Source organism: Aplidium turbinatum, chromosome 3 (genome assembly GCF_918807975.1).
Source record: "Aplidium turbinatum chromosome 3, kaAplTurb1.1, whole genome shotgun sequence".
NCBI lineage: Eukaryota > Metazoa > Chordata > Ascidiacea > Aplousobranchia > Polyclinidae > Aplidium > Aplidium turbinatum.
The window spans coordinates 6,319,177-6,330,645 of record NC_137474.1 but is presented as its reverse complement, the minus strand read 5'-3'; the positions used below and the strand labels follow the sequence as shown (position 1 = coordinate 6,330,645).

General features: G+C 37.9%; 1 protein-coding gene across 1 annotated transcript; it reads right to left on the bottom strand.

The window, feature by feature from the left end:
• Window positions 1-853: 853 nt before the first annotated feature.
• On the bottom strand, window positions 854-8,198 carry LOC145766940 (protein farnesyltransferase/geranylgeranyltransferase type-1 subunit alpha-like). Its single transcript, XM_082578651.1, has 9 exons — window positions 7,994-8,198; window positions 5,564-5,649; window positions 5,141-5,264; window positions 4,634-4,724; window positions 4,336-4,467; window positions 3,932-4,077; window positions 3,506-3,568; window positions 2,930-3,104; window positions 854-2,025 (listed from the first exon to the last, which is right to left on the bottom strand). Exons 1-9 carry the CDS (start codon window positions 8,035-8,037, stop codon window positions 1,927-1,929), a joined length of 960 nt encoding a protein of 319 aa, XP_082434777.1. The 5' UTR covers window positions 8,038-8,198; the 3' UTR covers window positions 854-1,926.
• Window positions 8,199-11,469: the final 3,271 nt, after the last annotated feature.

Here is an 11,469-nt window from a genome sequence, read left to right as displayed (position 1 = left end):
TGCAAGGAATGTGGAAAGTGGGTACATGCAAGATGTACTAATGTCAAGAAAGCCGCAACAAGATTGGCGAAGTGTTTTGTTTGTGGGAAATGCAGTAAAGGAAGGAATGAAGTGGAAGGCCATGATGATGAGTTCTGCCATGGCATCGAAACAGTGACAGACTTCTGTTATCTGGGTGATCGGATAAATGGAAGTGGTGGATGTGAAGCAGCGGTGACAACAAGGGTAAGATTGGGCTGGGCAAAGTTCAGGGAATGTGGGGAAATGTTGCATGGCAGAAAATTTTCACTAAGGATGAAAGGAAAAGTATATCGGAGCTGTGTGCGGCCTGCAATGCTATATGGTAGCGAGACATGGGTATTGAGAGAGAGTGAACTGGTAATCCTGAGAAGAACGGAAAGGTCAATGGTGAGAGCAATGTGTGGGGTGAAAACGAGAAGGGAAAAAAGGACTGAAGAATTATTGGATATGCTGGAGATGAGAGAGACCATAGACCAACTGGCAAGGGCAAATGGAGTAAGATGGTATGGACATGTGATAAGGAGGGAGGAAGGAAGTTTTCTTAGAAAGGCACTAGATCTAAAGGTGGATGGGAAGAGGAAACGCGGTCGTCCAAGAAGAACGTGGAAACAACAAGTAAAGGATGAGTTTAAAAAAGTCGGACTGAAGGAGGAAGATGCAAGGGACAGGGTGAAATGGAGAAAAGGGATTAAAACAATTGCTGCGCGGAAACAATCGGCCACCCCCACTAGTGGGGAACAAACCGACGATGGATTATGATGATGATGCCAGGGCCGTCGCTGCAGGGGGCGTGCCCCTCCCATGACAACGACCTGTGCACACACACTTCAGGCACTGAAGAAGAACTGGTTTTAATTTTAGTTTCATGAACTAGGTGGCTAGTAAAAATATTACTTTTCATGTACTTTCCACTTGTGTGTTGATCCGAAATAAAATTTATCGGCGATAATCAAATATTGCCTTTGGCGATAACGATAAACGATAACTGAAAAAATAATTAAGCGATAACGATAAGCGATAAAAATTTATCGCCGATAATGCCCATCACTGCCAACAGTATATAATGCCAAGTCCTTAAAATTTGAATGTTGAAGCTATTCTAAACTGCATCATTGGAGACCATTCTTTTCAAATGCCAAAAAGCCAAACGCAAATTGCCAATTGAATTTTTAAGCCATTCAAACGTAGCTTTTGTGTGGCCCGTAAGCAATTTCTTTTTCCAACGCGAAATTCACTGATGTTATTATGTATAGCATAAGAAACATCCCTACACTGGACGCATATCGTGATTTGAAGGCACGGATATTGAAGGTTTTATCAAATAGTAACTCGGAAGCGACAATACTATGACACTGCTATAATGTAAGGCAAAGTAATAAAATAACCTTTTGTAAAACGCCGGAAATACTAAAAATAGACGGAGATTAGCCTTCAGCAGAACGTTGTGAAAGGTGATTTTAAAACACAGTTTTGTGTAAGCTTATTAATAACTATTTAGAGCCTTTGCAGCATTTTTTTTCAAATAACTTAGCTAAAAAAACATTAGACAGATTAAAATGAGTGAGCCCCAAAAGGGTAGCGTCACTGCTATAAACTATCTAATGTGTAGAGGAGACTTACGCAAAATATCTGAATCACTTGAGCAAAACAACATGTTAAAGCAATTATTTTTGTTGATTCCACATGAACTGATTGTATTTGTCAAAAGTTGAAAAGCAGTCAGTCAAACATAATGGAACGGTGATTTGTTTCAAAATACAGTAATAGTTTTTTTGATGCTTACTATGAAACGACGGTGAAGCACAACAAACGGCACGGAGAATCACGGGTGTTCAGTTCGAAAGAAAACTTTCTGTACTCAGGTTCTTATGATTGTCATATTGCCCAACTACCGATTCGCCAAACTCAGTTGACAACTTCATATTCCTGAACTGCAGTCTGTTGCACCATGTTCCAGTACTTTCTTCTTATTGTATCAGTCTCTTCAGCAAGTTCTTTGCAAAGCTAAATACATGAACACAACAAGCATTAGACCAATTGCTGGAAAGATATGGTTGCGTTGCCGTTCAAGTACGTTTTATTTAGTAACGTTTCAGATGATTTAACCAGGGCTGTGAAATTGGGCGAAAAACGTACGACTCCGACTACTCGGTTTACAACTGGCCGGTTTCGGACACGTTAAAATCTTTCCGACTCTACAGTCCTAAATTTTATCACGATCACCATACATGGTGAAAAAGTATGAATGACGCAAGCTTTGGTTGATTCGTTGATGCAAGGTTAGGTAGTTTGCTTTACGCAAATGTTTTTCAAGCAAAAGAGAAACAAGTCAGGTTTGAAAAATCTACTTGTACACATATCTGATATTTGCCACAATAAATGCTTTGTAGTCAAGAAAAAGTAAAACCCAAGTCAAAAATTATTTCTTCAATTGCAGCAAAGATTGCGCAAACAGACAAAATACATTTTTTACAAATACAAAATCGCTTTGAAAACGGTGACCAATTTCTTATCTCTTGACAACTAGTTCATTTTATCCTCTTAGGCTTAATCTTGGAAGTTGTGCATGCTTGCGAACGCTTTGAACCCAGGAATTTCTAGAATGGAGATGCAAAACTTTCGCTGTTGACGATTGAATCTAAAGCACTAACCCGACTTGGGCTGACGTCATAACTGGTCGGCGTCGTGTTTTCTGTTTGTGCTAAACTCGTCACTCTTTACCTGTAGCCTACCTTGTACGATTGTACACTGTACAGTCTTGACACGCTCAAAATAAACCATTTGTGTTCTCCTTTTGTTAACCGCCACTGAATGGAGAGCTGTACATAATTCTCAAAACCATAACAGTATAAAGGAAGGCTATAAGAGTTCCAACAAATAACAGTCGCTTAAACGCAAGATTTTCTACCTCTTTTATTTTCGTTATTGTCTCGCCAACGTTACAGGCTTTGTTTTCGAGGTCTTCATTGTACATATCAATTAAAAACGCTGCAAGATGCGGGGACTTGAGATTCTCGTTCCTCCAGGACATGATGCGCTTGCGGAGATCAGCATCCCATGTCAGACCTCGATCTTGGAGGATCCTGTTCAGAAAACACAGATTGGACGTCAAAAGTATCATCCTATCTCACTCTGATCGGCATGGCATTGCGAAGTATTATTACGAATGATTTGATATCGATCGTCTTCAAGCGCTTAGCTATTGCTACAAAGACAGCCTAGTTCATATAACAACACACAGCAAAAAATGACCACATACCTAAAGCTGCAATGTGAAACAAGGGACATGACAACTACCAAAAACATAACGAAACATAACACATCTTTTATTTGCAACGTATCAACAACTTTTACACACCAGCTCAAAAAGTTCTTGCCAAAATGATTTGATGCTGGATTGATAGAATATTGTACAATTACAAAGATCAAGTCCTAATTTACACAAACATTTTTGGCAACACTGCAACCGAACTGGCGATCTTACCCTCTTAGATAACTCCAAGCGCTCTCGTTTCTGGTCACAACATCAATCTTCTTCACTGTATACCTAGCAAAGAAATGTGGTTAGCAGACTAAAATATGCTGTCTGGCGCACACGTACGGAATTGCATTCCACAGAAGAATCACTCAAGGTAGAGGTTACAAAGTGTCGTTTTGATCGTTCGTCCACAAAGTTATTTCATAAACTCAAGCATAGTTTAGGCCGACAACACAGCCGAGTGGTGAGAGGGAGCAAGTCTTTTAGGCGCAGACAGTTAGGCGCCGGTCAAATAGTAAAATATTTTAGTAAACCTTTCAGCAGCTACTTTTATTGCTTTCAAAATTACAACTACTTTTTAAAACTTCTGCAAACAAGTTTGAGACATAGAAAGTCGATAAATAATTTGTTTATCAACAATATCTAACGTACTCGATTTCTCTCTTCAAAACTTCATCAGTGAAGCCAGTGGTGTGTTGGATGACGAAGTAGCGCTGGTTCCAAGCGGAGTTATTTCTAACATCCAACTCGTGCAGAGAAGAAATGAAGTCTAATTCCCCTTTCCACAATTCAAATTCCTGTGCAGGTGACAAATAACAGTCGATAAACTCCATTCTAGCAAAGGATGCCAGTTCGATATGTAGCCTAGAAGAACACTTACGGTACCGTATACTGTATTATCTAAAAAGCACGAATAATGCTAAAGGAGATAACTGAATCTGTGATAGACAATAAAAAGATGTGTCCAAACTTCCGCTATTAAATTTTAAAGTTAAATATGTCATACTAGTGAACTTTGTATTTTAGACAAATCATCAAGGAAAGGTTACCCATACCATTATCACCCACTGACGGTGTTGCCAGGCATGATAGTTTTTTTGATCCAATTTGATTATTTTTGATGTAAACTCCATTTCCTTGGAATGATCTCGACTCCATTCAATTAATGCTCGCCGATGGTGCCAGACCTACAGCAATTAAAACCGCATAAAGATTTGATTTGAATGCACAAAATTTAGCACAAATGACCCAGACAACATTCAACCTCTGAGACGTTGAATCAATGTAAAAATAACAGATTTCGCTGTCTGGCCAAGCACATCCTATTAACACCAATTTTATGAAAATATTGACCTGATAATTCTTCTGTTGATCAACGATGATTTTGGACAAAAAATCCATCTCCTTTTGTATATCTTTCTTTAACTCTTTCAATATAACTCGTCTGTAACAGAAACATTGTAGCAACTTGTGTACTGAACAGCTTACACTGAATATATATATACAGAATCGCTTTCAAACTTCTATCTAAAAAGAATCGACACAAAAGTATGTTTTACAACACAATTTTCAAACAGGGTAAAAACTTTGTTTGCAAACTTAATATGTAGATTTAGAAAAGCTAGGTAGCAGAGCAAAGACTAACCATGCCATAACGATGCACAATTGCACATCAAAACTAACAAAAAAACACAGATTTTGCAAAATGATAAGTTCTGTTGGGTGGATGGTTTTGATATTCAAGCAATATCATAAGCAGCTGAAAAATTCCTATAATGTGATACATTATAGATTGGACAATTGGACATGGTAATTTTCATTTATGATGAACTACAGCTTTTAGTTTATACATTGAGATACCTGTATTGCCAAACGGTGTAATTGGCTGGATTTAAATCAATAGCTGATTGTGTTAGCTCTAATGCTCTTTCACTTTTTTCATCTTTCGCAAGCATTGCTCGGAAATAGTCAAACACATCTTTAACTGTAACAAAAAGGCAAAAAAGTTAAAGATGGTTAGCATCCTCTGTTCAATATGTCATGTTTAAAAAAAATAAAAAACATGGCAAAAAACATACGTACTACAGTATTTCTATATTATTTCAAAAAATATTCTATTTGAAAAAGCTGAAGATGCTATTACTATTAGCGAAATCGATTCTTAATAAATTACACTAAGAGGTTAGATTTTTGTGCAAATGCCAGCACTTGAAGAATGCAAAATAGCAGTACCGTGACAAAAAATACATATACAGTACTGCTGTTAAACAAAGGTTGAATTACATTTGTCGCTGTATGCGATTTGAACTACAGGGGACACTCCATCATCTTGTGGGATAGGCTTCACATCGGTCCATTCTGGACGGTCTCTAAAACATGAAACAAAAATATTAATTTTATGCACAATTATGATGCTTTGATGGGCTAACTTGTGGATTAATTGCTAGAATATTTATCTTAGAACTTTAAAATCTTCTTTGAGAGCTTATTTCTGGCAGTTTCATATACTTGTAACCACTGACACAAGGCAGTCACCCAGATTTAGCAGAGAGGTAAGCTTCTGGTTGTTGCAGTGTTAATGTCCGTAAATTATACCATCCACTACAGGTAACTAAATGGAGAATAATCCTTAAAATGAGTTGCACAATCGCAAACCTGAGCAGCGCTGCTTGATTTTGCAGTTTTTTATGCACAAAGTTGAACCCTTAACTGACTGAGCTAAATTTTAAAAAATGCAAAATGTTATGTTAACCACATTCCTGCAAGAAAGACTATAGTTGCACATTATGTCTGTGCCACTTCAATGGAGAACGTCTATAGATGGAATTGTTCTTCACTTGGCAAAGGAAAGCATTTACGACCACAGACCACTTACAACTTGTTGTAAGTCACCTAAAATTGTGTTAATTTTCAGCAATAATATAGCACTCATAAGTTCTATCTATTGGTTTATTGTTGTTTTCGTTCATGTGTTGATTTATATTATTGTTACATGGCTAACCCAAAATAACAAAATGCTACTGATGCACCGGAGGCAAGATTTTGGTCAGAGGCCAGATGTTCCGGCCAGAAAATGTCAACTGTGGCCCGAGCTTCTAAGCCTTTGTTAATATCTACCTCATAATCAAGGTTTTAACTGTGTGGTTGTTGGCAATAGGTTAACAGGGAAGTCTAATAAAGGGTACTGTTGGACCCAAGATAACTTAAAGGGCCGTATTCATTCCAAGGGCTTTAGAAACTTGAAGAAATCACCTCATATTTGTTAAATATGGTGCCTTTTTCTTAGAAGTGTCTGCATTTGGTGCCTGAGAGTCTCATTGATACAACCCACATTATCCTCCAACCTGTTTGTTGGTACACCACTCTTATCTAGCAGTAAAGCGATAACCAGGCACTCTTAAGGAAGGTGCTTTATGGCAATGATTCCATTCTTTCAAAAGGGTTCATTTAGATGCAAACATTTGAATAGATTTCAAATTTGGCTATGTTTTTATGTCCACCGTGACCTGACGTAGCAAGCCTTAAAGCAGTCGGCGGCCATCGCGGCCTTGGCCGCTAAGTAGTGCTTGAATGACCGCCTGTGCTACCTCCTCCGTCGGCCACGTTTGGCCGCCGGTTTCTTCTAGCCAATTATTTAATTTCGCAATAGAATGATCGTGGATTAAATGTCGAAAATATGTAGTATCAAAGAGTGATGCAGTAATAGGTCAGCGCATCATAGTCACTACTGTTGTATTGAATATATCCAGCTGCGATCACCAGCGCTGTAAGTCTTGTGTGCAATTCCCGATGTGTATTTTAAAGAAGTGTTAATCCGAAGTGCTAATTTACATCGGCTGGCAATATTGTCGTTTTTATATCGATTCAATGTTGTCGGACATAAAATCGTTGTTAAAAAGGAAAACTAGGTTAGTTGACATCCGTGGGTAAAACACGTATCTTCATAGTTGAGAACGCTGTGGGTTAGTGACTTCACATCCTCAACGGTGACATCATAACGAAATAAATGGTCAGGTTTTATGAAAGGCGGTATGCAGTTGAAACAATTTACTGAGCTGCAAGCAGTGAAAACAATTTAGGGTCGTTAGATGGTCCCGCAATACCGGATTACAATCCCGATAAAGCATTTAATGCGTGGTACAACAATTCTATTGCAGGACGTCGCCCAGACTTCAATAACGCTAAGTGATCATTTTAACATTGTTGTAAGTTTAATGCTATTTACTTGTGCTATCGTTATTGTATTTTGGCCACCAAGCACGCAGATTTGGCCGCTGAGAAGGCGCTCTCGGTAGGCCACGATGGCTGCCGGAAAAAAACACGAGTTTTAAGGCCTGTGTAGTATTGTTTTTAGGGTATTGAAGATTTTTGCTTGACTTCCTTGAACCCATTTTCAATCTTACATTTTAGCCTAAAGTTACAGTCAACATAATTATGTAATTGAGTATTCTTGCATTATTACAATACCACAATGATACATAAAACTACATTTATCCCAAGTCATAAACTTGACCACAGCTACACACAGTTGGCATACACACCTCCGGCTTTGAGCTGGAGACGTTATCATCTCCAGCCCAGAGCCGAGGTTGAAACAATGGCCAGAGCTGGAGGTTGTTCAGGAATCAAGAACACTGGACTTGACAGCCTGACAAAGCCAAAATTTATCAATGTCATAATAAATGCAGTCAAAATGTAGATAGGTGTAGATACCTGTAAAATATATATTCCTCATCTTCATCTGAACTGGAAGACATTGTTCTAATAATTGCTCTTTCTCCTGCAGTTTACAAATCTTTTCAATCACAGATAAATTAAAAAAACAAGACTTGATACGCTTAGTGCACTCAGTTAGACTCACTTATACATGAGAAAAATAATGCATTTAAATTGATTTTACGTCTTTAATTTGTACATACTGACCTGGGCACAAACAAAGTTGAAAATTAGACTCGCCCCTCACTAGTTAAGAGTAAATTATAGTTTAATCTTTGCGTAAATTTTCGATCTTGGTGGCAATGTCAATCCCTTCACAAATATTTTGCGATTCATTCATTCATTTTATTTTTGTCATTAACGCGTCCAGGATGAAAATTAAAGATACCACTACTAACTACAATAGTCCATAGACCTACCAGCACGTTAATGAATGGAAAAAGGTGGCAAAACCTTGAAAGGTTTAAAACGTGCCTGAACAGTGATCAAATCATTTAGCAAGCTATATATATGTCTGAAGTTAACATGGCCACAAAACCCAAAAGACAAAACAGCAAAAAAATAAAACAAAAAGAAAGAGAAGCACACATGTAGTAATGATTGAAATGGATTGGACAGAATAAAAACTAACAGTTCTTTTATGAACAATATTTTTACAACTTGCACGAATTTTATCGTATTACGCTAATTTTGTCATTTGTTTTTCGCTTTTGAAATGTTTTTAAAAATTTAAATTATTATGAGAAGATTTGGCAGAAACCTATGAAAATTGCCAGTTGCAAATGCACTTCAACTGTGAAAATTCAATACCTAAATTCTGCTCACACGAAATTTAGGTTACCGTATGCTTCCTGTTAAAAAATGCCACTCTCACGGAATTTAGCTTACCACAAAACAAAATAAACTGACTTGACTTGAAATCCGAGTTTCTGAAACGACATAATTATGCTTTCATAATTCCCACTATAATAAAAAGCAAGAGGCTTACAAAAGAGAACAGTTCAACAGACCGAACAACTCTAGAACAAGAAATTCACGACTAGAGAATGTCGCTTTTCTGACACCCGTCGCAATAAAGGGTCATTCCATGTCAACTCAACAGGGTGTGCAAGCTCGACCCTCTTAGATTTTCTTGAAATTCACACTAAAGTTTCATATTGATGTATAATGAACACAAAAATAATTTCAGCTCATTATCTCAAGACGTTTAGAAATTACAGCCCTTCAAAGTCACCAAGGTCCCTCAAAATGCGTTCGCATGTAAATTTTCCTCCATGTTTGGGTCTTCACAACTTTTTATGTAAAGCATCCACAAATCTGAAATTTGGTATTCTGATTAAGAAGCAGCCCTAGTTTTCATATCTACCATCGAAATTGCTAATTTCAAATTAGTTTTAGATATACAACCTTTCAAAAATTGAAATTTTTTACATTTGAAAAAATTACACCAATTTTTGATGTCCGCTATCTCCCAAACCAATAGTCCCAGAACTACCATTTTGTATATTATTATTCTATACTAGTTGGTAATTGACCCCCATGAGACTTACACTAAAAAAATGTGAAATTATTGAAGTTTGAAGGGTGCAAAGATGAAGCGCGGGCAAAAAACTCAAAATGCGCCATCTTGTGGTTAATATTTGACCCTGTGGACAGTCATTCAGGAAGTTGAAACTTTCAGAAAAAAATCTTCTTTGCCTAAGCTATAAACAGTTCAAGTTTCAAATATGTAACCCAACTCCTTCAATAGTAAATGCAGCTGTGAAATCATGAGTTTGACCATCACATGCAAAAGTCTTGGGGGTGTGAGGTAGTGTGGCTTACGGTAGCACGACAATTTAAAGCAGACAATTCAAAGCCGAAAATTCAAAGCCGTTTATTCAAAGCTGATGATTCAAAGACGAAAATTCAAAGCGGTTGATTCAAAGACGACGATTCAAAGATGAAAATTCAAAGCCGTCAATTAAAAGCCGATAATTCAAAGCTGAGATTAACGACAAAAAACAAAACAGAGAAAAGCCGACAATTCAAACCTAAAATAGTTCATAAGAAAACAGTTTCAATTTAATTACATACCAAAAGCCGACAATTCTAACAGAAAATAGTTCGCAAGAAAACTACATGCCAAAGTTGTAAGCAATTCCACGCAGATACTGAGCCGTTGTTCGAGCATCATACTGTTGCACAATGCGAAGGATTCGTTCATTTAGTTGTTCATATTTCCTTTTTCGAGATGGAGGATTGTGGCCTGCCACAAGACGTTCCATTAGGACTTCGTTATGTTTTTGCTCTTTCTTAAGAGCGTTGATGCAGCGAAAGATGGACAGACGAAAGCAACCGACAGTTGATTGAAAACGTCTATACCACCCTTCAATGCTATTGTTGGTACGATGCTCTCCACGCAAAGTGCGCTGATAAACATTCCAAAGTTCATTTGGGAACACAGCAGGTCTTCGATGCCCGTGGCGAGTTGGTCGACCAATCCAAGTGTCCTCAAAGTAATCAGCTACAGGTTGAATTCGGTAATCAAATTCTTCATCTATCACTAGGGCTTGTAATTAGGGTTGCCAGAAGGTAATATAAAAAAGAGCCCAAGCTTATGCAAAAAGTAGCCCAATTTTTTGGGGGGTTCTAAAATAGAGCCCAAAATGGAGCCCAAGCAAAGAGATAAGCTAATATACAAAATTATTCCGAAGCGCTTGATCATCAGTCCTAAATTTTAAGTGTTTTTCCAGTTCTTCACATCTTTCAAACAGATTGGCAACCATGCATTCACCCGATAGCTCAGATGATACTTGGTTAGCGCATAGGGCGTGACTTCAAGAACGAAGAAGCTTCAAGATCAAGCGGCGCTGGTTTGACTCTCGGGGTGTGCGCTTGAGCAACTCATTTTCAGGACTGCTCTCCATTCAGTGGCACCTAATGGATGGGATAATTCCCCGGCGACAACACTTCAACAATCGGCAACTTCACTCTGTCAATCTCGGTGACCGGGCCTGCGTCAGTAATTTAAAGCCTCTACAAGTATGCGAAACTGCCAGGATTAAGCTATTCAAAAAGCTTTCCTAGGCCGAGGATAAAGATTCAATCAATCAACTGTTTGTTAAAATAGCTACAAACAGGTACCGGTACCTAAACACAAAAAATGCCTTCACTAACCATTTTTTTCTCATCTTTCTACATTTTGTAAAAACTTTATTAAAGTGTTGCGACCATGCCATAACTGATTGTCCTGCTTTGGCATCATGCACGTTATAGCGTCCGTGTTTTGTCGTTTCTACCTTTTTCTAGACCCCTGCTATGTTGACATACCGTACATTGTTTTTCGTTGCGATGGTCAGAAATAAAAACAAATCTGAACTGATGTCCACTCACTGCATTTTCATGATAATAACACGGATCACTTAAGTTGCCAAGATTGCCAGACATTAAAGCCTAAACATGCACATTTTTGAAAATTGGCATCTTTATAG